We start from the raw sequence: 22,680 nt of genomic DNA on the forward strand, positions 1-22,680 counted from the left end.
GCAGTTTCATGTCAGGGAGTCAAACACCTTCTATCATTTCCAGCCTGAAGAGAGGTCTTCTGTTGTAAGCGTCTTGGAAGTCAGTCCGTGGCACTACTGATACAAGCACCTTTTTTTTCAGCTGAATGCAGACATTACTGTTGCTACACAGAGCACAGCTTTGCCCACTAAAATAAATCCTCCATATGGAAGACGTCATGAATACAGCGTGCAGTATTACATTTTGCACTGGCTTCCACGAAATGAAAGAGTTTTTGGAAAGGTTCACGTTGCCCTGGGGAGGGGAAGGAGAAAGGCAGCAAGCCACATGCTGAGACACCCTTCTAATGTTCAACATCCTGGCTGATTTAATCCCTTTCGGACATCCAAATCCTGCCATCTAGTGAATGGCCCATCAGCCCCAAAATTTCAGGCATCCAAAAGAAAGAGCCTCTTAGGCTTTCTCTACAAATCAGAGAACTGAAAAAAGAGAAACATCCTGTGGATGTACTGACCAGATGAAGTTAACTTTCTTTTCCCTCTAGTCTAGAACTGTTTCATGCCCACTGTGTGCACCCTCTCTACCTGCTGGGGTGGGACTTAGCAGTGGAGACACCTTGCACGCTCATCTTTCAGGCAATGGCAGAAAAGACCATAAAAAAGGCAAAAGCACAAAGGGATCTAGGGGATTGCTAGGGTTGTGCAGTAAGCTTCGTCTAGGAAAGTTAGTCAGATAATTTGATTTCTGCAGTTTGTGGGTTATACAGCTGAAAGCCCTCATCTTCATTTAAAAAAAACAAACAAACAGAAAAGACAGCCCTCGGAGCTTTTTAACAATTATTTCAATGGTTATACAGACCTTATAAAGCAAATGTTTAAAAAGGGGATAACATTTTTTTAATCCATCACAACTGCCCCGTGGAGTATTTTATGCAAGGGCAGCTGTTTGTTTGCAACTGATTATGGAAAATAAAGCCAAACTGAACACTAGAAATGAGTATTAGAATTCTGTGCTGACATTATGTTTTTAGGGGCTTTTTACTACGTTCTTCAATAATGCTAGAAAACAACAGTAGTAAAAAACTTCTGAAAAATAGAAATCTAGAGTGAGGTGAAGTCTCTCAGGTATTGGCAGGCTTTGTTGAGACGATCAACTCGTTGACTGAGGTAGCTCCTATGTTTAGCAGCTTCACTGTCCTCCTGAAGAAGATGGTTTATCTTCTCTTTTTCTTGCAAAAGGTGCAACATTGTGGTCTGTAAGTTGTCCCCGAAGTCATGCAGGGCAGAAGACAGGATGATCATGGGTATCTGATTGGTGAGGCGTTTACTGGCTCCCTGCAGGAAGGGGAAGAAAAGGCAGAAGACTTGTTTCACAAAAAGGAGAAAAAAGGAAGGGGCTACAATTAATCCAGGAGGAAGTGATAGCAAATTTTTAAAATATAGTATTGAGTTACTGTTCAAGAAGTGAGTGCTTCTAGGAACTAAAAAATTCTTGCCATTAGTCTCTGTGCCTAAAGATCTAAAAATTTAAAGTTACTGGAGTGTCAGCTGTTACGTTTTTCCCTCAGCTAAGAAAACCCAAGGCAAGATGTTCCCTGCTTAGCTCTGCCAGCTATCATTGGTAACAGTTATATGAGGACATGCCTGACAAATAATACTTGTTAACAATTTCTGGTGTCAAACCTTGGTCTCTGAACACTACCAATCCGTTGCGGAAATCAAACAGTGATTTTTTTTTTTCCAAATGTGGTAAATACCCATCTTTACATGGTATTCCTGAGGAGGTTGTCCTTTAAAGCGTAAGACAGCTTTAGAGTAAGCTTTAGCCTTGACAAGCCTTTCTTCTCTGAACCCTACCAATCCATTATGGAAATCAAACGGATTTTTTCCAAAGGTGGTAAATTCCTGTCTTTAGATGATGTTCCTGATACAGCTGTCCTTTTAAGCATAAGACAGCTTTAGAGTAAGATTTGGCCTTAAGGGAAAATGTCTTCAGCAATAGTGAGACCAGACTGTGCCTACACTACATCCATTGATATCCCAATGAGATAATTTTCTCCTTAACCTGACAAACTGTCTGGTCTTAGTTATCTGTGCAAACTGAAACAGATTGACCTAGAAGAGCTTGTGGGGCCCTTTCCCCAGAGACATCTGCAGGGTTTGGGGTCTTAACTGGTGCTCTTGGGCGATGGGAGGTTCAAAACCTCCCCAACAATGGGAGGGAGCTGCCTCTAGCCCTCCTGGTGCCACACAAGCGCTCATGCCTAGGAGACTGACTGCAATTGAGAGGTGCTGTCTTCCTTTCTTTTTGTGGCATCTGACTTGAAAATAGCAGTGGGAAGACCAGCTAGAGGTCCTATAGGGTTTACGAAGCCCATTTCCAGAGAAGTCTACACTGTTTCTGGCTTTAGGTACCTCTGGAGCTCGGTGGCTGCAAATCTTTCATGTACAAGGATGGGGCTAAGCTCAAGCTGAAAAATACCATAGACTAGATGTTTAGTTTTTCTTTCTGGTTTGCAGAGATCTAACCCATAGCAAGCAATTAGGCTGAGTCAGCTAAAGTACTTACTGAGCCTATAGATTCTTTAGGCACTACTGACTGTGGCAGGAGGGAGCCTAGGTGCTTTAAATATGGGTGTTTTTCTGGAGCCATGCTCCACCCAGAGTCTTGACAGTCCTGCCACAGGTGACACAGATTCATGCATGCCATTTTGAAAGGCCATGGACACTTAAGATTCCATCTCATTCAAAGTGTATATGGCCTTACATGAGTCCCATGGCGATATGATGCCCCGGTGTTTCTTATTGCTGAAAATGATGCTTAGGGCATTTACAAAAATGTGTAGCTAGCATCTAAGACATTTGTGTTATAGCAGAGAGTATAGCAAGGTGGGAGGGAAGAGCTTATGCAGTTCTGCCTTCATCTCTTGCTCTCTGATTTCTCTCCATCAGCCTGAGCATCCTGAACATTTAAGTGCAGGAATTTGTCAAAACCTTGCTATTGAAATTCAGGGTGAGATGCTACCTACCTTACTGCATTATTAATATCGAACTTGTCACTTTCTGAGGGAGTTTTACAAAACAAAGATCAAAAGCAAGTCCTGATACCGCATGCTCTCTTTGCTGCCTTTCTTTAACATGATCCTTTGTTAAAACATCCCATTTGTCTTCAGAGACTTAACGTCTATGGAACTATCTGCAATATAGCACATGCACTCTGATCTCTAGAGATAGCTGAATCCATTTTAACTTAACGTTTTATGTGTCGCTCCTCCTGCTGCATTAATTTGGGATCTGACTGCAAGCCACGGACACCACTTTCTGCTACCAGCAGGAATATGCAGAGGGCTTGGGGCTGGCCTGAGCTCTCAGCTGCTGTGCCAAACGCAGAAGTGCTGCACATGATGTTGTTAAGCTTGTGGAAACTAACATCATTTGAAAACCGTGAGACAAACTGGCAGTGGGGAACCAATCCTTGGGCTGTTGCTTCCTTTTCTGCAGAGGGGGACTTGCCATCTACTGAATATCAATAACTTCTGATTGCAGGGCCAAGGGCTCTTCCCCATCCTGTCCTTTCCTCCATGCTGGTAAGTGACTGTCCTGTCCTCCCCCTGCCTCTTGTCCCCATAGGAAAGCCAGCAAGAGAGCACTGTACTGGTGAAGGGCTGTGTAGGCAGCAGGGAGTCACCCCCTTCTCCAGGAAAGGCTAGAGGAGGGTGAGAAGAGGACTCGCTTGCCAATGGTGTATTCCCCGAGCGAGGGGCAGCCACAGCAGGGAGCCATGCCAGGCTGGGGGGTCGCTAACAAGTGGTTTAGGAGCCAGCTGTCTTAACAATCTGCAGGCTTTTCTGATCACCATCTCCCACAGCATGCAACTGCTTCTCCCCAGTGACTGTGCTGACACAGCCCCTCAGACCAGCTTCGTCCTGGCGTTTTCATCACTGGTCAGAAGCTCCGATTAATCCGTAGAGAAGCTGTGTGTGTGTCTGGACAAGATACACCCTCTGGCTACTATTCCCTGCATAGTAGTAGTATTGCATGAAAGACTCATATTGACTGCAGAGAGATCTGGGCGAGAAGTATACGTTATAGCATTCCAGGTGCAGAAGAAATGCTGTATCGTAGCCTGTAAACTCACATTGAAATAGGCCTTTGTGTGAGAAACCATTTCCTGGACAAAGGAGGGTTCTTGATTCGCAATAGATACAACAAACAGCTCTTTCCCATTGCCAGCTTTGGTAGCATTTTCTGCCTTAACAGAGTTTAAATCGTTAAAGTAAATGTCATCCTGGCAGTATACAATTCTCTCCATTTTAAACTGGGTCCGGATATATCTTTCAGCCTCCACTGCTTGTTTCTCTCTAATGTCTTCAATTCTGGTCTAGGAAAGAAAAGAACAACAAGTTCTCAGACATTTTCTTGCTTTGCAAAAGGTGCTGGTGCCTGGCAGTGTCCCCAGGGAACAGCAAGGTGGGCACAGTGTTCAACAGTCCTTGCTGCAGCAGGGTCTAATCCCAGACCAGCTCTTGGGAACATGGAGTAATGCTGTAGATTCTGGCTCCTCTGTTGTGAAAGAGGAGGAAAACGAGGTGGGTTTGTCCCCTCCTTAAACATGAGTGGGATCAGTCAAAACCTGGTGCTTGGACCCCGAAGGAAAACACAAGGTTGGTGGGAACCAGCAGCAGTGGCCAGCCGTGAGTTCATCTTGCTGCCTGTCCTCGGTTTTTGCATGCATTTTGTTTGCGTCTCCCTCTCGCAGCAGGCAGTGACAGCAGGCAGTGATGTGAACTCCCTTGCCCCTCCCGCCCTTCTCAAAAACCACAGTCTCCTGTCTGTTGTCAGCAAACCAGCCCTGTCTAACTCCTCACTGTGTGGTGCTTTTATTCCAGTAATCTGATGTTTTCGGGCCTTTTTGATACTTCCACCTAAAAGTCTGTGGGGGCAGCAAAGTTCCCTCAGTCACCTTCAAATTTCCTTAAAATGCTTTCCTGGCATCCCTAAGAAAGCATTCCATCTTTTTTTCTCATCTTCAGTGTCTACCAGAACTTTCTCCCTCTTCATTCCTCTTGCTGTGTTATTCCTAAAGACCTTTCCTAAGCACCTCTGTGTTTGGCTGAAATAGCTTGTTTGCTTGCTGTCTCGTTGGCCTGGGAGCTCTGTAGGGTTTGGCCACGCAAGTCAAATAGCAAACCATCTATTTCACTCCCGTTTGCCTTGGAGTTTCCTTTTTAAGCCCTAGCCTGTGAGTGAACTCTGCTTCCTGCTGCCCAGCATTGCTTCACATCTCTTCCTCGAAGCCCTTTCTGAGAAAAGGCCTTCACTGACATCCATATCACTGAACTCCACCCCAAAACATGCAATTCTCCAAACTGTGAACAGTCATCTTCTAATCCTCTCATAGCTGAATGATTTTTGGGCTCCCTTTTATCAAAGATGAGGTTCCTGCACTGGCAAACACCCTGGCTTGTCTTTCAGAGAGGGAATAGCACTGTTTAGCACTCTGAGGCTACCCACTCTTTAAGTCCTGCAATGATGAATGAATCATGGCAGGACTTCAATTTGGAATTAATTATGAACTCTTCAAGGCAGCCATACCACATTTTCTTTGCATTGTGTTGTATGCATCAAGAATGTGACCAGAATGAATGAGGAATGTATGTTTTAGATCTTGTTGAAGTCATACCAAAAGGCAAAATGCATTTCCTTTAGAACCATTATAAACATGCTATCATTTTCAAGCTCTTCCTTATTTTATAAAAACCATAGGCCTGCAAGAAATTCCATGCTTGCAGAAGGGTAATGCAATGAGATAGGTGCCGAAAGTATGGCTGTATTTACAAATGTCATGCTGTCTTATCTCAGGTTATAGGTGGTATCTCACCTTAGCAGCTCTGTTCAGGTTGTGAAAATTAGCAAAATGCCTTTTAGCGAGTTCCATAAAGTTCTTTTCAACCAGGTCTAAGGAAAGAACAGACAAACAAAATAAAGTCCGGTAAGCAAGTGAGGTTTTTAAGCTGTTGTTAATATGACACTTGGGAAAACTACTGATTTTCTGTATTAATCCAGAAATAGCTGAGCAGCTGTACTGATGCACTATGCTTTTATGTCCAATACAAAAAAGCAGGAATTTCGATTTCTAAGTCGAAGAGTGTGAACCATTAAAGACCTCCTGTAACCACTTAACACCTGAGATACTGAACATCACTGAGATTTCTTTGATAAACCAATTACTGTGCTTACAGCTGTGTCTGACCAGATGTGTCTTCACTTGGTCATGTAAGCACATCTGCATCTCACCGCCTGATTGTCCTCCCCAGGAACAGGGAAGGATGTAACACAAAGCACTGGGTCCAGCACAGATGCTGTAGCTGCCTTCTAAGGCAAACGTGGTGAGAGGGGACCATGACATATTTTTCCTTGGGTGCTTTTTAGTGGATCAACTATGCACCCTTTCCCCCAGCCCCAGCAGTCACTGTGTAATACACAAAATGCCATGCAAAGAATTGGCAAAGAAGCTGGGTTCCCTGTTCAGGTTCGTGAATGCCACTCCCTGGGCTTGGGAATACCAAGTCTTTTGGCTGGCACCAGGTACTTCTACTATACTATTTCTTTACTATGTTATTTATTGTCATTACTTTCTAACTCCCTTCCACCAGCCAGTGGGAAAAGTATTAACAAGTGCTGGAGACCACGTGTGGAGTTTGGAGGGTGCAGAGAAGAAGCAAGCCCCCAGGCTGAATCACATTCATTTCCCCACTCTGAAGTATCCTGGCTGGAGCTTTTGTTCCAGCAGTGAGAACATCAGCTTATTCTGGAAAAAAAAAATTGTCAGGCACACCAGAGTCTCCCACGTGACAGCCTCATGTGGCCTGTAACACGTACCGATCACGTTGTTCAGTATCTCAACGGCTGGCTCCTCCAGTTCTATGATTTGCTCTTTTATAATGTCCTCAAATGTCCTGTAATTGGTAAAGCCTGGGAACTCCCGTCCACGATACTGGTCTTCGTATTTCCACACTTTATTGGGTAGATTTTTTTTTACTGTAATATTAAAATAACATTGCTTTACTACTAAAACACTCAATTCATAAATTTCAGATTTAAGAAGGAAATCTATTTCTCCTCTGTGAAATGCTCTTGAGAAGAACAGCTACTGAGATGATCTTTCAAGCAATGCTGCTACTACAAAACTGGGATAACACACATTGCTGCTCAATGAATGAGCCATCTCATGCACTGGGTCAATCATCTAACTGACAGAAAGCAATCCATAAATAATGATGGGGCTCCAAAATACCGGTTCTTCTTGGAATAGTGACCTTCACAGAAGTGGCCATTACTAGTCACATCTGAGTTTTTAAAAACCCAGAACAAAACAATACCACAAACTTACTAAACAGTCTTACTCCAGGGAATCTACTGTTCACTAGCTACTTTTTATTTAAGATATCACAGTCAAGATTTCTTTGTTGACATTATACGAATTTGCCATCTTAAATGAGGTATATCCCTTTGAACGGGTTTACACACTCAGGCAAAGCTGTGTTTTAAGGGTTTTGAAAGGTTTTGATATTGTCTTGTTTTGGGGTCAAATTTGTGAATCATGGATCAAGTGCACATGTGGCAGTAGAAGTCAAGCCATGAATGCACGAAAGTCTTAACATTCAGACATACATGTCCATGGTTGGATAATAACAGCAACAAAAAAAAAAAAGGTAAAGACAGAAGTAGATGTGGAGTATCTGATTCAGAGTCTGAAAATGTACCGTACAGTTAAGGTAGTACAAAGCTGTAACATGGTCAAAAGAGCATCTATCAGCTTTGCAACAGAAAGTTCAAGACCTCAGGTATCCAAAATATCTGCTATTTTTTAGTACATCTATTCATCATAAGAAAGTTGAAGTTAAACAGAATCATCTGACATGCAAAGATGTACCTTCAGAAATCCTAGCAGTGGCTGATAACAATGCTTTTTCATTGGGGAAGGACTTGATAAACCTAGGGCTAATTTTCAAGCTATGTAAATGAACTTACTCTGCTGCACATGCAAATACTTCACCTGAGAAGAAGTGCATATGATTTTGAGGTAGCATATTGTCAACAACAGCTGTGCTGTTGTAAAAGCTGCTGTGTGCCGCTACCCTGATCCTATTGTGAAGTTGGATGCATTAATTTAAATCAATGGGGATAACCTGGAAGTGCTCAGAGGATTCCCTGCTGTCGTTCAGCTGTCATATGATGCTGTGCGTATCTTCTGCAACTCAGTTGCCTTCTGTCATTTGAAGCAGCTGCATCCTGCTGCTAGTGCTTTCTGCTGTTTTTACATCTATTTCTTCACACCTTCATTGTCTTGATATTTTATTCCTCTCCATAAAATCACGTTGGTTGGCTTGGTACTTCATAGATGGGACATAAGAGACACTGACATACACCAAAAAAGGCTTAGCAAAGCTGTTGTTGATACTGTCTCCCACAGCATTCTCCCAGAGAAGCTGGTAGCTCATGGCTTAGATGGGTGTAGTCTTAGCTGGGCAAAAAACTATCTGGATGGCCGAACCCAGAGAGTTGTGGTGAATGGAGTTAAACCCAGCTGGCGGCTGGTCACAAGTGGTGTTCCCCACGGCTTAGTTTTGGGTCCAGTCTTGTTTAGGATCCTTACCAATGATCTGGATGAAGAGATTGACTGCTCTATCAGTAAGTTTGCAGATGACACCAAATTGGGCGGGAGTGTTGATCTGCTCAAGGGTAGGAAGGCTCTACAGAGGGATCGGGTCAGGCTGGATCGATGGGCCGAGGCCAACTGTATGAGGTTCAACAAGGCCAAATGCCGGGTCCTGCACTTCTGTCACAACAGCCCCATGCAGCTCCACAGGCTTGGGGAAGAGTGGCTGGACAGCTGCCCGCTGGAAAAGGCCCTGGGGTTGTTGGTCGACAGCCAGCTGAACATGAGCCAGCAGTGTGCCCAGGTGGCCAAGAAGGCCCACAGCATCCTGGCTCGTGTCAGGAATAATGTGGCCATCAGGAGTAGGGAGGTGATGGTGCCCCTGTACTCGGCACTGGTGAGGCCGCACCTGGAGTACTGTGTTCAGTTTTGGGCCCCTCACTACAAGAAGGACATGGAGCTGCTGGAGCATGTCCAGAGAATTGCAACGAGGCTGGTGAGTGGTCTAGAGATCAAGTCTCATGAGGAGCAGCTGAGGGAGCTAGGGCTGTTTAGTCTGGAGAAGAGGAGGCTGAGGGAAGACCTTATCCCTCTCTAAAACTACCTGAAATAAGGTTGTATTGAGGTGGGTGTTGGTCTCTTCTCCCAACTAGTTAGCGACAGGACAGGGACAAATGGCCTGAAGTTGCATCAGGTGAGGTTTAGATTGGATATTAGGAAAAATTTCTTTACTGCAGAGCAGTCAGGCATTGGAACAGGCTACCCAGGGAAGTGGTGGAGTCCCCATCCCTGTAGGTGTTCAGAAAATGTGTAGATATGGCACTTTAAGACATGGTTTGGCAGGCATGGTGGTATTGGGCTGATGGTTGACTTGATAAACTTAGAGGTCTTTTCCAACCTTAATGATTCCATGATTCTATGATTCAATGTATGTCTGTCTGTCTCTCTTCACAGATATGCATATATATACATATATTTCACTCCAGCTGATGGCACCTTTGCAACCTGTTTTTACCTATCATTTTAAAGTCACCAGTGATGTCAACATAGATGTGCATCCTTGTTTCAAGAGCTACTGCTTGAGTGGCAGCTGATGCTATTTCATCTCTAAGAGCAACCAGTGGTATCTCTCAAAGATGTGAAAAAGATGCTGCAAAAGATGCTGAATGTACAGCAGTGTTCAGTCTGTGTATATCACCCTACGCCTCAGTTCAGGAATGAGTTCAGTGAAGCAATTAGCAAGGAGGGTGATGAGCAGAAAGTGGTACTTTTTACAAGGCTGTGGTTATTTCAGACTCAGAATTGCTTTCTCCACACCTTAAACCAAAGGAAAAGTAGAACAAAAAGGACCAAAACCCCAAAACATTCCTAATAACAATAACAACAATAGTAATAGAATTATAACAAATTTATTATATAGTTTAATTTTGTCGTTATTGCTATTATTATTATGATTGTTGTTGTCGTTATTTAGTGTTGGTGTTGGTATTGCTGCTGTCATTTAGAAGAATGGTTCAGAGAATCACCAACCAATTCTGTGCCAGGCTCCACAGTCTGGATTTTATTGCTTTGCTAGGAGAAGAGAGACATTCACTGATCTCTCCATAATGACATCATTAATGCAAGTGGGGTCTTTGTTCCCAAGGACCAAAGCATAACTTGCTTAACACTACAACAAAGGAATGCTCCTACCTTCTTGTTTTTCACTTTCTTAAAAACAACCCGTTGATGATGCTGTGTCTTGTTTTAAAAGCAAGAGAATGGAATCTCAGGTCAGCTGCAAGCAATGGTTTTCTGTGCTTACCCTTTGCAGCACTCTCTGTGAGAGTCACTTCCCATGTTCGAAACTCCCTGCGGATTTTTGCAAACAGTCTGACCTCGTTTCCAATCAAATGTTCCTCTCCACGTATTGTCAGAGAGATGTCTTGATTAAAGAGTTTGATCAACTGTGATGAATCAAAGAACAAGCAAGCAATGTAGTAAAGTTTCATTTCTTCAGACTAACTTGCATATGTTAAGCAAATCTGCAGTCATTTGATGTTAAAGCAGGGACATGATTCATTGGAAACATTCCTTCCTTATATCTTCTATGCTCTTATCTCCTGGGTTGTTGTTTTCTTTTACAAAGCCAGTGCAGCTAGAGAACAAACTTGATACTCATGGTTTTTGTTTCATTTTTTTCTTGGTTTGTTTGTTTTCCTGTGGGCTCTTTGAACCATTTACTAAATTCTAATTGACTGGACTTGTATGAAGTCTTCGAAGGCTGATGAGCCTTCATAAGCACCTCTGCTGGCCTGCCATAAGCTCACTGTAAGGGATTGCCTCCCCAAGATGAGACACTTTGATGGACTTGCAAACCATATTTTAATATCAGGAATGCATTTGATCTTATGAGTGTGGTAAACAATGAAATCCCTTCAAAATGTCAGGCAGGCAGGAATGTAAGTTTTCCCTCTCTGAGATGCCTGATTTTGACCAATCAGCTGAGCTGTTGTTCAGTTATCTTGTCATGTAATCACAGATGAAAATTGCTAGAAGGGGCTATGAGCTCCTGTGGTCCATTATTTTTGTGGGTGTGATGTATTCCTGCCAGAGATTTGTCTATGTTAGTCTCAAAACACTTTGGTGACAGATACCATAAGCTCCCTGGTGGTCCATGCTGACAGCTTGCTAACTTGAGGTGGTTTCTTTTTCTCTCACATTTACCTCCTTGTTCTGTCTGTGACCAAACCAATATTGTTACTTACATCTGTGAGGAAAAACAGCTTCTCGGACTCTGTTTTGGGTGTGCCTCTTCTGTACTTTTGTAGATCCTGTAACGTTTTTTGGAGCACCTCACGTATTTGGTTCTCTAGTGTTGGCAGAGTTTTCTGGGGGTAGACAATAAAGAAGGACATTTAGGGAGGCTGAACATGTCTGGTTTTGGAAGGAAAACAAAATCCCTGTAAGAGTCACCTACATTTGCACATGATCTTTGCTGCTCTTAGGAGTCCAAGAGCTCACTGTCCTTGCATCCCATGCGTGACGGTGGAATAACATGGAAGTGCAAATACAGCCTTCATTGAGAGAAGGCACGGTGCTAGGATCTCCCTGGCAAATCAGGCTAGACCTCCACGCGAGGCGGGCAGAGTAGCTGCAGTCTAGGACAACATTTCACCTACCAAGAGTGAGCCAAGAACTATGTCCTTACAGGTTATGCCAGGGAGGTGGTAATGCAGGGAATGCACTGACCCCTCCATTCCTGATAAAGACCTGATTGAACATGGCTGTTTAGTTGCTTATTTCATGTAAGGTTACTTAAATACCTTTGTTTTTCTCCTTTGGGACTGAATTCAGAGGGTCCCTGTATCTTAGCATTTTCTCTTAATGGAGTAAGATATATTACTTACAGATACATGTATGTAAAATTAAAAATCCAATATATTTATGTTAGTATAGTAATGCAACAAAACAATTAGATCTTCCTTGAAATTCTGAAGACATTTTCAGTTAAATAGAAATTATTGTGTTTTACTAAGCTCATAGCAGTAACTTGTCATCCAGCTGCTCAACACTGTTCACAAACAGAAAGAAATATCATGTCTGCCATTGAAAAGGCAGGAGTTATGAGTCACAAGTAGATGAAATGATTTGCCTATTGCCAATCTTCAGTTTAAAGGCAAATCTGAGGACAGTTTCTTTGCCTCTAACACTCCGATCAATTTGTTCTCAGATTGCCAGATTAAAGGATAATTAAGTACTATCTATGCATATAAAGATGCAATCCAAGTGCAACCTCCGACTGCAATCTGAGGTTGAAGGGCTGACTTTATTTTTAGATATTAACTGATACAGATAGCTTATAATGGCACCTCTGTTACTTACAATAATATGTTTTACAAGTTCATTTGTGAGCTTCTCTGCCAGAAGAGGGATAGTAGCCCTTCCTTCTTCCATAAGAATGCTGCAAAAAAGAGGAAAAGCTGGATTTGGGTAGACTGTGTGTGTGCAGGGTGAGGAGGCAGCACTGATTCTCTGCTCAGTTTCACTGTTCTACTACACAAATGAGTAACAAAAGGCCCTCTGGGGAGTGCTAGTACAGATGTAGCAGCAGCCCAGGACTCACTGGGCACCATGGCTTTTATGCAAGAATTGTTTTGACTGCTACTGGATAAACGGAGGGAAATAGAGAAGGATCTGAAAATAGCAAATTCTAACAGCTGATTAATGTGCTGCTGTATTATTTCTGCATGTGTGAAGTACACTGATTCAAAACACTTTTCACTTGCTATTCTCTGTGTTATGACTGATTTGCTACCGAGTCATCTTCTGAGAAAATCTGTGCCCTCAGCACAGGCAGTAAGTATCCTTTCTTATGCTGAGTTTCACCGTGTATTCCAGTGAATAGAAATACTTCAGTGCTTGACTTCAAGTGCTCAGATGCTTCGCTTGAATTCTTTGGGACTATTGTGAAGTTCATCGCACTTCTCCCAGGGTTCAGGAGAGATATACATTGAACTTGCATCCAAAATATATTTTATAAGTATATTTGACATGTAAAATTGTTCTGACTTCCTGGAATCAAAGACTACATGGGCAATATATTTGTTTGTAACCCTAATTTAAATCTCAGCAAGTCAACAGGAAGCTTTGAAGCGACTTTAATAGTTTTTTGATTAGGTCCTTTCTGCAAGAAGTACCTGAAATGTGTGTGAGTCTCGAAGAATTTTCTCTCCTGCTGAATTGCAGCTGCCAAGGCCAATTTGTTGTGGATGTCCTGCTGCCCACGACACTTCACAATCATGTAACCTTTTTTGAGGGGGATGACCTGATTTCGTATTATGTTAATGACAGACTCTTCTGTTCCTCTATCCACCAGGTCAGGTTTCGTGAGGATCCCTGTGAAGTTACCCAAAGAGAAAGTAGACCGCGGAAGTTAAAGATGGGAGAGGTGCAGTAGGACACCCCACCATCAGAGTGGGAATGCTCTGTACCATGTTTTATGAAGCAACTTCTCATTTTGCTTTCTCTGTCCTGGAAAGCTCTCAGTTCCCAGGCTTTTCACTGTAAAACTTGCTCTACAGTTGGCCTCCCAACATGCCTTTTGCCTTGCAAACCTTTCTTAACAGGCAGCAGCAAAGTTTTTCCACCATTAACTCTGAGGTTTTCACTTTCCAATTATTCATAACATGAATGACAACAAGACTCAAAATTGAGGGATTCTTAGAGCTACTGTATCATGTCCAGATTTGTAAGTTGTTTGTTTAGACCGTTATAATTTTTTTTTCCCTTCTTATAGTAGCTAATTTCACAGACCTGGTGTGGAATACAGAACATCAGACCTTGAAGGAAAAAAAGGTTTTCACTTCTCTTCAACTTGTAGCTTAAAAATGCCTCACCTAGTGTCCTTTCTCCACTGGGGTCCACATCCTGAGCCATTCTCAGTGCTTCTGTTGTTGCAATATCCACATTACAAGGCACCACTACCAAATTGAGTGTCTCTTTGCAGCAAATAATTTTTTTAAGCAGCATTTTGATCTGAAATGCAATACAGCAGTAATGAAGTTCAGTGAAATCAGATGCTTGCACGTAGGATGTGACCATTTTTAACAATATGAGCCACTGTTTGACAACATCAAATGTCACTTATACTGAGGATACTATTACATTCTAAAGGATGGCATGGAAATGGGTCAGCAGAAGAATGCAGCCTCTTTTCCTATGTCAAGATTAATCCAAACATCTAGAGTGAATGAGACCAGACTGTTGTCATGCCTGTCCTGAAAGCTATGTGAAATTTAACCTCTTGTGCATATAATTTTTCATTATGGAAATATTAAAGACATTTCCTAAATAGTCACATATCAGAAAAACAAGTTGTGATGTCTAAGTACAAACTTACAGAAAGAAAGCAGGAGAGATTATGCTGATAAATCTCAAATTTGTATCTCTGAAAGAAGAGCAAATGTCTTTGGCTTATACTTCAGTGGAGTACTTGTGAAAAAAAAAAACCCAAATCACATCTAGTTGGCATTGTTTCTATGTTGCAATGCCAAGATAAAAAAGTTTCTCATATTTTATGTTGTATTGCAAAAGGTTTGCACAGCTGTATTGTGCTTATACCCACGTAAGTTAACTCTTTTTCTTCTGAATTTTGGTAAAGGTGCCTCACTTTTGTACTTCCCATCCATCCCGATTTCTGACAAGCTACAATGCTGTAGCCTCCATCTCTGAAGCATGCAGGCAGCTGGGCATGATGGAAATGTGTGGATCATGTCACACCTGCTGCTTTCTTCTGAATACAGTAGAAAGATTACTATCTAATTGTGAAATGAAATTATTCTTCTCCCAGAGAGTAAAGTCCAGACAATCTAATCTTCCCTCATTTTTATTGATATGCCTAGTTTAGTCTGTGCTACTCTTATTCCAAGTTCCTATTTAAAAGTGTTTTAGGAGAAACAATACACCCAACACCTGCACATCACCCTCACAACTCGCCTTGTCCAGCTATAGTTTTATTTGCATTCCCTGGTATTTCTTCTAAAAGAAGCCAGAGGAAGAGTAGAGACCCCCTTCGTTTTAATGCATGTTCACCACCTTCAAAAAGGGTCTTCTGGGATGCCTTAAAGGATGAGAAAAACCAGAACAGGTCAGACTCTGATGTGCTCTGCAAGTAAGGAATGACAGAGCACCAACCCTTTATGATGTCTAATTTGCTGCCTTGCTCCAAATGAGCTGACAAGAACTCAGACCTATTCAGCTTTGCCAAATACATCCACAGAGCTGGTAAGATACAACTCATCTGGGGACGTATCTATCAGTCTAGCCAAGAGGCACAGGGGCAGCATTGTGTTCAGGGTCAGTACGGCCACGTTATTCTGTCTGTGCCAGGCATCTGAGGTGGCTCCTTCACAGCTAGCATCGGCAGCTCCCTCCTGCACGACAGGGCAGACAGGAGATCCTGTACCTCACTGTTCCTATCGGCAATTCCTTGCCTGAAAAACAGGCCTGTTTGTTGACACAGCTCTATTGTTGGCTCAGAAGCCCAGCATAACAACTCCAGCGTCCTGCAGCAAAGGCTCACATACGAGGTAGGTTACTGAAGTGATCCTGTGCACAGTTTGGTATGTGAGACTGAGTTTTACCTGTTCCCCAATGTCTTTTGGCTGATCCCCCACGGCCACTCTGGCAATTCCAGGAAGATCAATTAGCGTCAGATCTGGGACGTCTGGGGACCGAATTTCTAGGGAAATTAGTTCTCCACTAATGGCGCCTTTAGTACCAGCCACCACGTTCTGCGCTGCAAGGAGAAAAGAGCAAGACAATGAATACAAGCTTCAAGCAGTGCATCAAAGCCAAGCTGAACACAATGACTTCGAAAACGATCTACCACCACCTAGGGTTCTTATAGGTTTGGCTTTTTTCAGATCCAGCCATGCACATAATTCCATTCATGTAAAAATCTAAGGAAATTTTTGTGCAATACATGGATACGTGGAATCCTTTTGGAATGTGAACTGTAGTATTTTACAGAGCACATGCTTATGAACTCTCATATATGTAGACAAAATGCATGTAAGTGAACCACAATGAAAGTGAGCGGATAAGACACTGGTCAGTTGTAGAAATGCTTCCTCAACATCAAGACACTTTGTAGGCGTTAATTAATCCTTGGCTGCCTTGAAAGATAAATAGGTGTTATTTTATATTTTTCACATTTTGATAGAGAGGTTGAGAGATCAAGTAATTTGTACCAGATCTTATAAGGCAACGATGCTTGAACTGTGAACAGCACAGAAAAGGAAGGAAACCCATAGTCATTTTCGGCTCTGTAATTAGCTTAATTAATTCATACCACTTACCTTGCCAGTTTTGAAAGGATACATTGAAAATATCCAAAGAGTATCTTGAAAAGCTAATGCAATAACATAAGGACAAACACCAACTTTGCAGAGCTGTGCTAGTCAAGGAAATAAGGACAATCCAACTTTCACATTTAGGACAAATGCTTACTGTCCTTACATGTTTCCTTACACAGCATGGAATACCATAAAAGTAAAGCTGTGACATGGGAAGGGTAATGATTGAGGCTATGGTCGCACTAGCTGGCAGAAACTCTATATGCCCTCCAGTCTACCTTGCAATTTTCTTCAAAATTGCGAGATTTCCAGCCACAGACACCTCAAGCATTCTCTGAGCTTTTGAATTAAGGACAGGAACCATTTAGGGCTTTGCATATTTGCAATTTGACAGAAAACCTCCCCAGATAAGACAGACAACATCCAGCTGAGGACACAGCCTGGGCTTTTGTCAGACATCAAGGATCATCTTCACCACTGAAGCAGCAAGTAGTACAACTCTCTTGGTGTACTACCCCACCTTCTTCTGCTCTGAGCTCAGCTCTTGGTGTTACTCATGGCTACAATCACTGTGTTAGTCTGGGGATTGCTTCTCAGCCGAAGAAAAGTGGAGGAAGGATTCAGAGGAGACTGAGCAAGCCAAATCAGAGGGGATACATTGCAACTCACCTTCTCTTATTGCTTTCTCCACCTCAGAGGCATTCTGGAGCTCTAAGCTGGTGTTACGGTAACACATTTTCCCTTTCCATGCCTGGGTAGCAGGGATTCTTTTCAGTTTAAGTTCCAAGGGACATCGAGTAACAATACCTGCAATAGTTCCAAAGACAGAGGTAACTCTCTCAGCAGTTGTTATGCATGGTACGCAGCCATGGACGGTGTGGCATATGCAGGGTTGCCTAATACTTTGCAGAGAGACACAGAAATAGTCCAAGAAACTTGCCAAAGGGCTCTGCTCTGACTTCTTCCTCAGAGTGGGACTGTCACTGGCACTAGATAAGGTCAGCCATGGCTCTGGCCAGCCACATGTTGCCTTGCAAACCTGCAAGGGTGGACATTCACACCCCTCTGGGTGACCAGTTTCTATGCTGTACCTGCATACTCTGAAAACCTTTTCCTCAAGTCCAGCCTGAAAGACTACATGGTATTGTTGACTCCTACAGAGCTTGCAGTCATGCGCACACACACACAGAGCTGGAAAGTGAATCTTCTTGAACTGCAAAGTCTTCCAACAATCTTCTCCGACTTAAACAACATCAAAGGCACATGTTTGTAAGTAAAGATCTTGTACATTTTTCCCCCAAAACGGTATCTGTAAGAAAATCCTGTTAAAAAGCCGCAAACCAACCCCAGCAGCAAATTTCAAAACTAGTTTTTGATGTGAAACTGGTACTCTGCCGCACTACTCTTGGCTGGGAAAAGCACAGAGTCAACTGATGCTATCTTTCAATCTGTCCACAGTTTGGGGCAAGTACGCCACATTCTTACTCCTGGTCTCTTGACGACCTAGAACACGCGCCTTATTGGAGTTACCCTGCAGTGCCCCACCTGTACATACATTTCTTCTACTGGAAACCAGAGCTGAGAAGGCCTCTGGAGTCTCACAATTTAGATATAGTCTCAGTCATGGAGTTATTCATCAAAAAAACAAAAAAAAAAACCCCCAAAAAAACCACAAAAAAAAGGCACACACCCCCCCCACCTTCTACCTCATCAAAACGAAATTCAAATGAAAACCTGAGAAGGTGAATTCATACCGTTGCCCCTAGGAAGAGCAATACCAGACAGGGCTTCTAGGACAGAGCTTTTCCCAGAGCTCTGGTCTCCGATCACTGCGATCGCGGGCAAAGCCAGGTCCTTTTCTATTCCGAGAGCTCTTAGGCTGTCGACGAGATCAATGCAGGGTCGGATCTTTTCCTCATATTGGTTGTACAAGGTATGTTGTGCTGCCTGCTACAGTTAAACTTACAATTAATTTTCCATAATCTTAAAATAGGTTGTTTCCACAAAAGCCCCCACAACCTTTTAGGCATATTTTCCAGCTCATCATTCTCTAGTAAACCTTTTGTACTGGCATCAAGATGTGCTTCATATCACTGTGCATCCTCGCACCTCCATGTTACAAACAGGTGCCTGTAAACACGATAAAGTCAGTTGAGGTTGGCTCAGTGACCATCCGTAGTAAAAATACCAAACAGTGAGCTATCCTGAGAAGGTAAAGAGTAAAAGGAGACCTCATTACTAAATGTGCTTTGTTAATTTGTTTTTTTTAAGAACTGCCATTTTCTTCCACTCATCTACAGATGTACTGAAGTATGTGTATACAAATGAAGACTAATCCCAGTAATAAGAGATGTTAGTACAGAACAGCTTATTAAATCTTTGTTTTGAAGATTGAATGTTTAGTTTGTGCACAGATACCAAAAGCGTTCTGCTGTATCATCCTTAACAGATGGTTAAAATCTTTTAGATCATCATGGCTCTTCTTTCTTTGCCTTATTTTAGGCTAGGGTAAGGGATGAACAGGAGTGATTTGTTTTAAATGACTGATTATTGAAATTTTGGGGGTTTGATACACTTGCCAGATATTAACACAGGCTCTTCATGCAAACAAACTGAAGAATTTCCAGTCCTTTACAAAACTGGTCCACCTGCAGTTAAATATGTCCAGCTAAAGTGTATAAAGATCAGCTTGGTTTCTTCTGCCTACTCCTCTCTGCACTTGCCAGTCTGACTGCTGCATTTACAAATGCAATTTTGAGAACACCAATATTTTACTGACCCTAGTGGGCCAGGCACATTCATACCTGATTTTCTGAAAAGAAAAATTGAAGTTTACCACCATCACCTTTGTCTAAGAAAGCCACCTCTGAAAACAAGTCTGTCAATCAGATGTAATCAAACAGAGCAGATTTCTCTTTCAAGATGAGAAAGACAGCACACATAACTGGAAGCAGGTGTTTTAAAATCTTATAGGTAACCCCTCCCCACTATCTTCATTACAATGTTTACTAGCTAGTAAATCCTAACCATTCTCAAGGAACTTCATTAACTATGACACAGATTTAAAAACAATCTGTTTTCAGTGTCAAAGATTCAACACAGGTCATTATTAACCTTTCTTTGTATTTCTGTTGAAGGTAGCAGAGCCTTAGGTAAAAAATATCTCAGATTTTAGGATTTCTGTATAACAGTATAACAGTTGCTGATTGTTGCCAATGAAACATACAAGTTGCACGTTAAATTGGCTGCTAGGCTGCTGCCATCGTACTGTTAACACCTGCATTTTTTATGCCTGCAGATTAATTGCAGGTACCTGTCTTCCTAGTTACACAAGTGACTGCTTGGCCCTGATCCCAGAAGTACTGCTCTGCTTAGACCCAACATGTGCAGATTGCCCAAAGAGACAAGGGAATTCATTTTAGGGCACAAAGTGAAACAGAGGAGTAAGAGTGAGGAGGATCTATGCCCTCTTCTGGTATTTGCCTTACCTTGTTCTGTTCTTCATGATACTGTTTCTTCAACTGGTTGTGCTCAGAGTTAGGCTTTCTCTCAATCATGTTCTCTGACATTGGAAGACCTTCATCTTCTAAGTCTGGCGGGAGAGGTACTGCAAAAGCTTCTGGAGATGGTTGTAAGGAAGGTGGTGCAAAAGCATTATTCCTCAGGCCATGTTTGGTTATTTCAGGACGTTTTATGAACCCTGTGCTGTTATTCATGGCCTGCTGATTTTTTTGGCCTACCACACAGGTTGTCCGTAAGTGCTTTGCAAACAGTGGTTACTGTCTGGTCCAAACACTCTTTCGTACAGCTTCTGAAATCAAACATAGGGCACGGAGTGACTCCAGCTTGCAACAGTGATCATTGCAGAGAAAATCAAACACCAGTTTTATTTACTGATTCAAACCCTCAGTAGATATCAAGTGCCACAGCTCTTTTCAGATCGCCAAAATTGCTCTTGAAACACTTCTCCCTACCTCTTTTATGCTTTCTTTGTGTTTTCAAAAAAAGAAGTTGTGACAGAGTAAATAAGTATTTTTTTTAAAGAAAAAAAACCCCAACAGTATTTTTTCAAAGATAGATTTTTGTAATCTCCCCCTGCCAAAAACAAGATCTGTTGAACACAAACACTTGGGAAAATGAATCAGGAGAAATAGAGTATTGCTTGAAACAACTTCTTGTTCTTTCAAATTTTTGGCTGAATTAAGTTGACATGTTTTCTAATTTGAGCAGATGTCAAAGCAGGATGATCAGACACAAAGTAAGTGATACTTCCAGTGTGTAAAACAAGTTTAGGAAAAACAGATTAATTCCACACTTGCTATTCAGTCTTTATTTTTAATAAAACAATACATTTTTTAATAGATATTCCTGTCTTCTTTTATCAAAATAAAAAATAAATGACTGTGGAGAAACTTCTCAGTTTTGACCAGCAATAGAAGATGACTGAACTACTTTAATTTGTTTATAGGTATTCATTTTACAGTTACCTCATCTTTCTCCACATGTCCCCTTTCTTTAATATTCCAGTATGAACTTTTTTCTCTTTCTGTTAGTGAATGGTAACATTTTTCTTTCTCGAATGAGGACTCAGTGCTTTATCTGCAACATACATTCCCCATTCACTGGCCACCAGATTATTTTGCTATTTTCTATTGTTACAGGAAATAATTTGCTGATGATAATGTTTCTGACAGTCTCTACCTGCCTTTCAATTTAGTGGAATGAATATTTCCTATCAATTTTTAATTTAATGTAAGTATTACCCAGGAACAATTTTCTGTCACTTTCACATTATTTTTTATATTTGTTGGGCTATGTTCAGAGTTATTGATGTACAGGTTTTAGCATCTGGCCACTTAAACATGGATGTGTTTCCTTCCAAAAGAGGTCATACAGCAAGCTTTAGCCATCCTTATAAAGAATAGGATGAAATGCAAAAGGTAATGTAGTGAAGCCACCAGTAAAAACAAAACAAAGGGAAAGATAAACTTGTGACATCTGGGAAACTGAGACTTAAAGAGTACGACAAAAAAAGTGACAACTTTGAAATATTTTAGTGCAAGGGCTATATCTTACCACATACCTAGCAGGTTTTTTAGCTAGGTCTACAGTGCAGTCCACACACACAGATATGTAGGCGAACAAAGACACTTACAGTGAGCAGTGAAGTAAATCAGCAGGCATGGATTTCTGGGGCTACCCAGCTGTTCTCCACCTGGACCTGAAAAAGGTCAGGTAAGTCAGTGCAGCCCTCCACTGGGCCATGCAAGCATAGTGATTTCTTTGTGTACTGAGCCGTGACAACATCGGATGAAAGAAAGAAGGAGAGGACAAAAAGAGAGCTGCAATTTTTAAGTGCCTTTCTGAAGCTGGCCCAAATGCACATGCAAAACGTGACACCTGGATGACGTACTGATACTGAAAGTCCGGTAACAACCCCTCACCAGATCTGCCCCTGCCTCCATCACCCGGGCAATATTGGTTTCCTTGAACCTTATCTTCAGACATTTGCCTGCCTGTGACTTCAGGATGTTTGGGTAAACTACACAGACTCAAAGCTGTACGTTTATTAATTCTAGCTGTCTTCTCAGAAAAAAATGAAGCAATGCAAAACTTATGATGCTACACATGAATACTGCCAGCTCCTACACATGAATACTGTCCATGTTGCTGAACACTGCCCCCCCCACCCCAGCACATACCTTAAACGCTGCCTCTCAGTTGCCTCCCTTTAAAAAGGAAATAATACCAACATCTTTTCTTTTTCCTCACCACAGAAAACCACAAGTCCTACTCCTGGCAACCTTGCTTAACCACACTTTCTTTAAACTCTTACGCAGCCTTCTTACATGCAACTACTGAAAGGAATGAAGATAACAGTCAAAAAAAGCATGATTATTTTTAGAAGAAGGAAAAGAGAACTTCTACCTGTGTAGTGGCCCATAGCAAGGAGAATCGGTAACTTTTTTCAACTTCTCTGCTTTTTTATTTACAGGCTCCGCCTACTCACTGTGACAAGAATCTGGAGAAATGAAACCAATTCTGACATAGAAATGGGCGTGCTTCATGGTAGCTCTGGAAAAGATAAGCAATGCCTTGTTGTTGTCCTTTCATTTCCTCTTATGCCAGCCAACTTTCGTCCTGTTGTTCAGCGGAGGGCAGAAACGAAACTCTGCACAAGCCTCCTCCTCACTTGGCTGT

General features: G+C 42.1%; 1 protein-coding gene across 2 annotated transcripts; it reads right to left on the minus strand.

The window, feature by feature from the left end:
- Positions 1-791: 791 nt before the first annotated feature.
- LOC104327753 (interferon-induced GTP-binding protein Mx-like) lies at positions 792-22,470 on the minus strand. 2 transcript variants are annotated; one of them, XM_075431702.1, is made up of 15 exons: positions 22,408-22,470; positions 21,635-21,700; positions 19,968-20,290; positions 18,234-18,426; positions 17,149-17,286; positions 15,766-15,920; positions 14,020-14,158; positions 13,321-13,519; positions 12,506-12,584; positions 11,389-11,511; positions 10,446-10,587; positions 6,862-7,020; positions 5,861-5,937; positions 4,118-4,360; positions 792-1,314 (listed from the first exon to the last, which is right to left on the minus strand). In XM_075431702.1, the coding sequence occupies exons 3-15, from the start codon at positions 20,193-20,195 to the stop codon at positions 1,081-1,083; spliced, it is 2,109 nt and encodes a 702-aa protein (XP_075287817.1). In that variant the 5' UTR covers positions 20,196-20,290; positions 21,635-21,700; positions 22,408-22,470; the 3' UTR covers positions 792-1,080. The 2 variants fall into 2 exon arrangements, with proteins under 2 accessions (XP_075287817.1, XP_075287808.1); XM_075431693.1 differs by having other exon boundaries at positions 18,234-18,429; positions 22,408-22,469.
- Positions 22,471-22,680: the final 210 nt, after the last annotated feature.

This window comes from Opisthocomus hoazin, chromosome 1 (genome assembly GCF_030867145.1).
Source record: "Opisthocomus hoazin isolate bOpiHoa1 chromosome 1, bOpiHoa1.hap1, whole genome shotgun sequence".
In the NCBI taxonomy this organism is placed as follows: Eukaryota; Metazoa; Chordata; class Aves; order Opisthocomiformes; family Opisthocomidae; genus Opisthocomus; species Opisthocomus hoazin.

What these genes read in the sequence shown, in the direction of transcription:
- LOC104327753 (XM_075431693.1), bottom strand. Translation starts at nt 20,195, where the DNA reads ATGAATAACAGCACAGGGTTCATAAAACGTCCTGAAATAACCAAACAT. An exon ending in ATCATGAAGAACAGAACAAG is followed by an intron (nt 18,430 to 19,967) that starts GTAAGGCAAATA and finishes GTTTAACTGTAG; the next exon opens with CAGGCAGCACAACATACCTT. An exon ending in GGAGAAAGCAATAAGAGAAG is followed by an intron (nt 15,921 to 17,148) that starts GTGAGTTGCAAT and finishes TTCTCCTTGCAG; the next exon opens with CGCAGAACGTGGTGGCTGGT.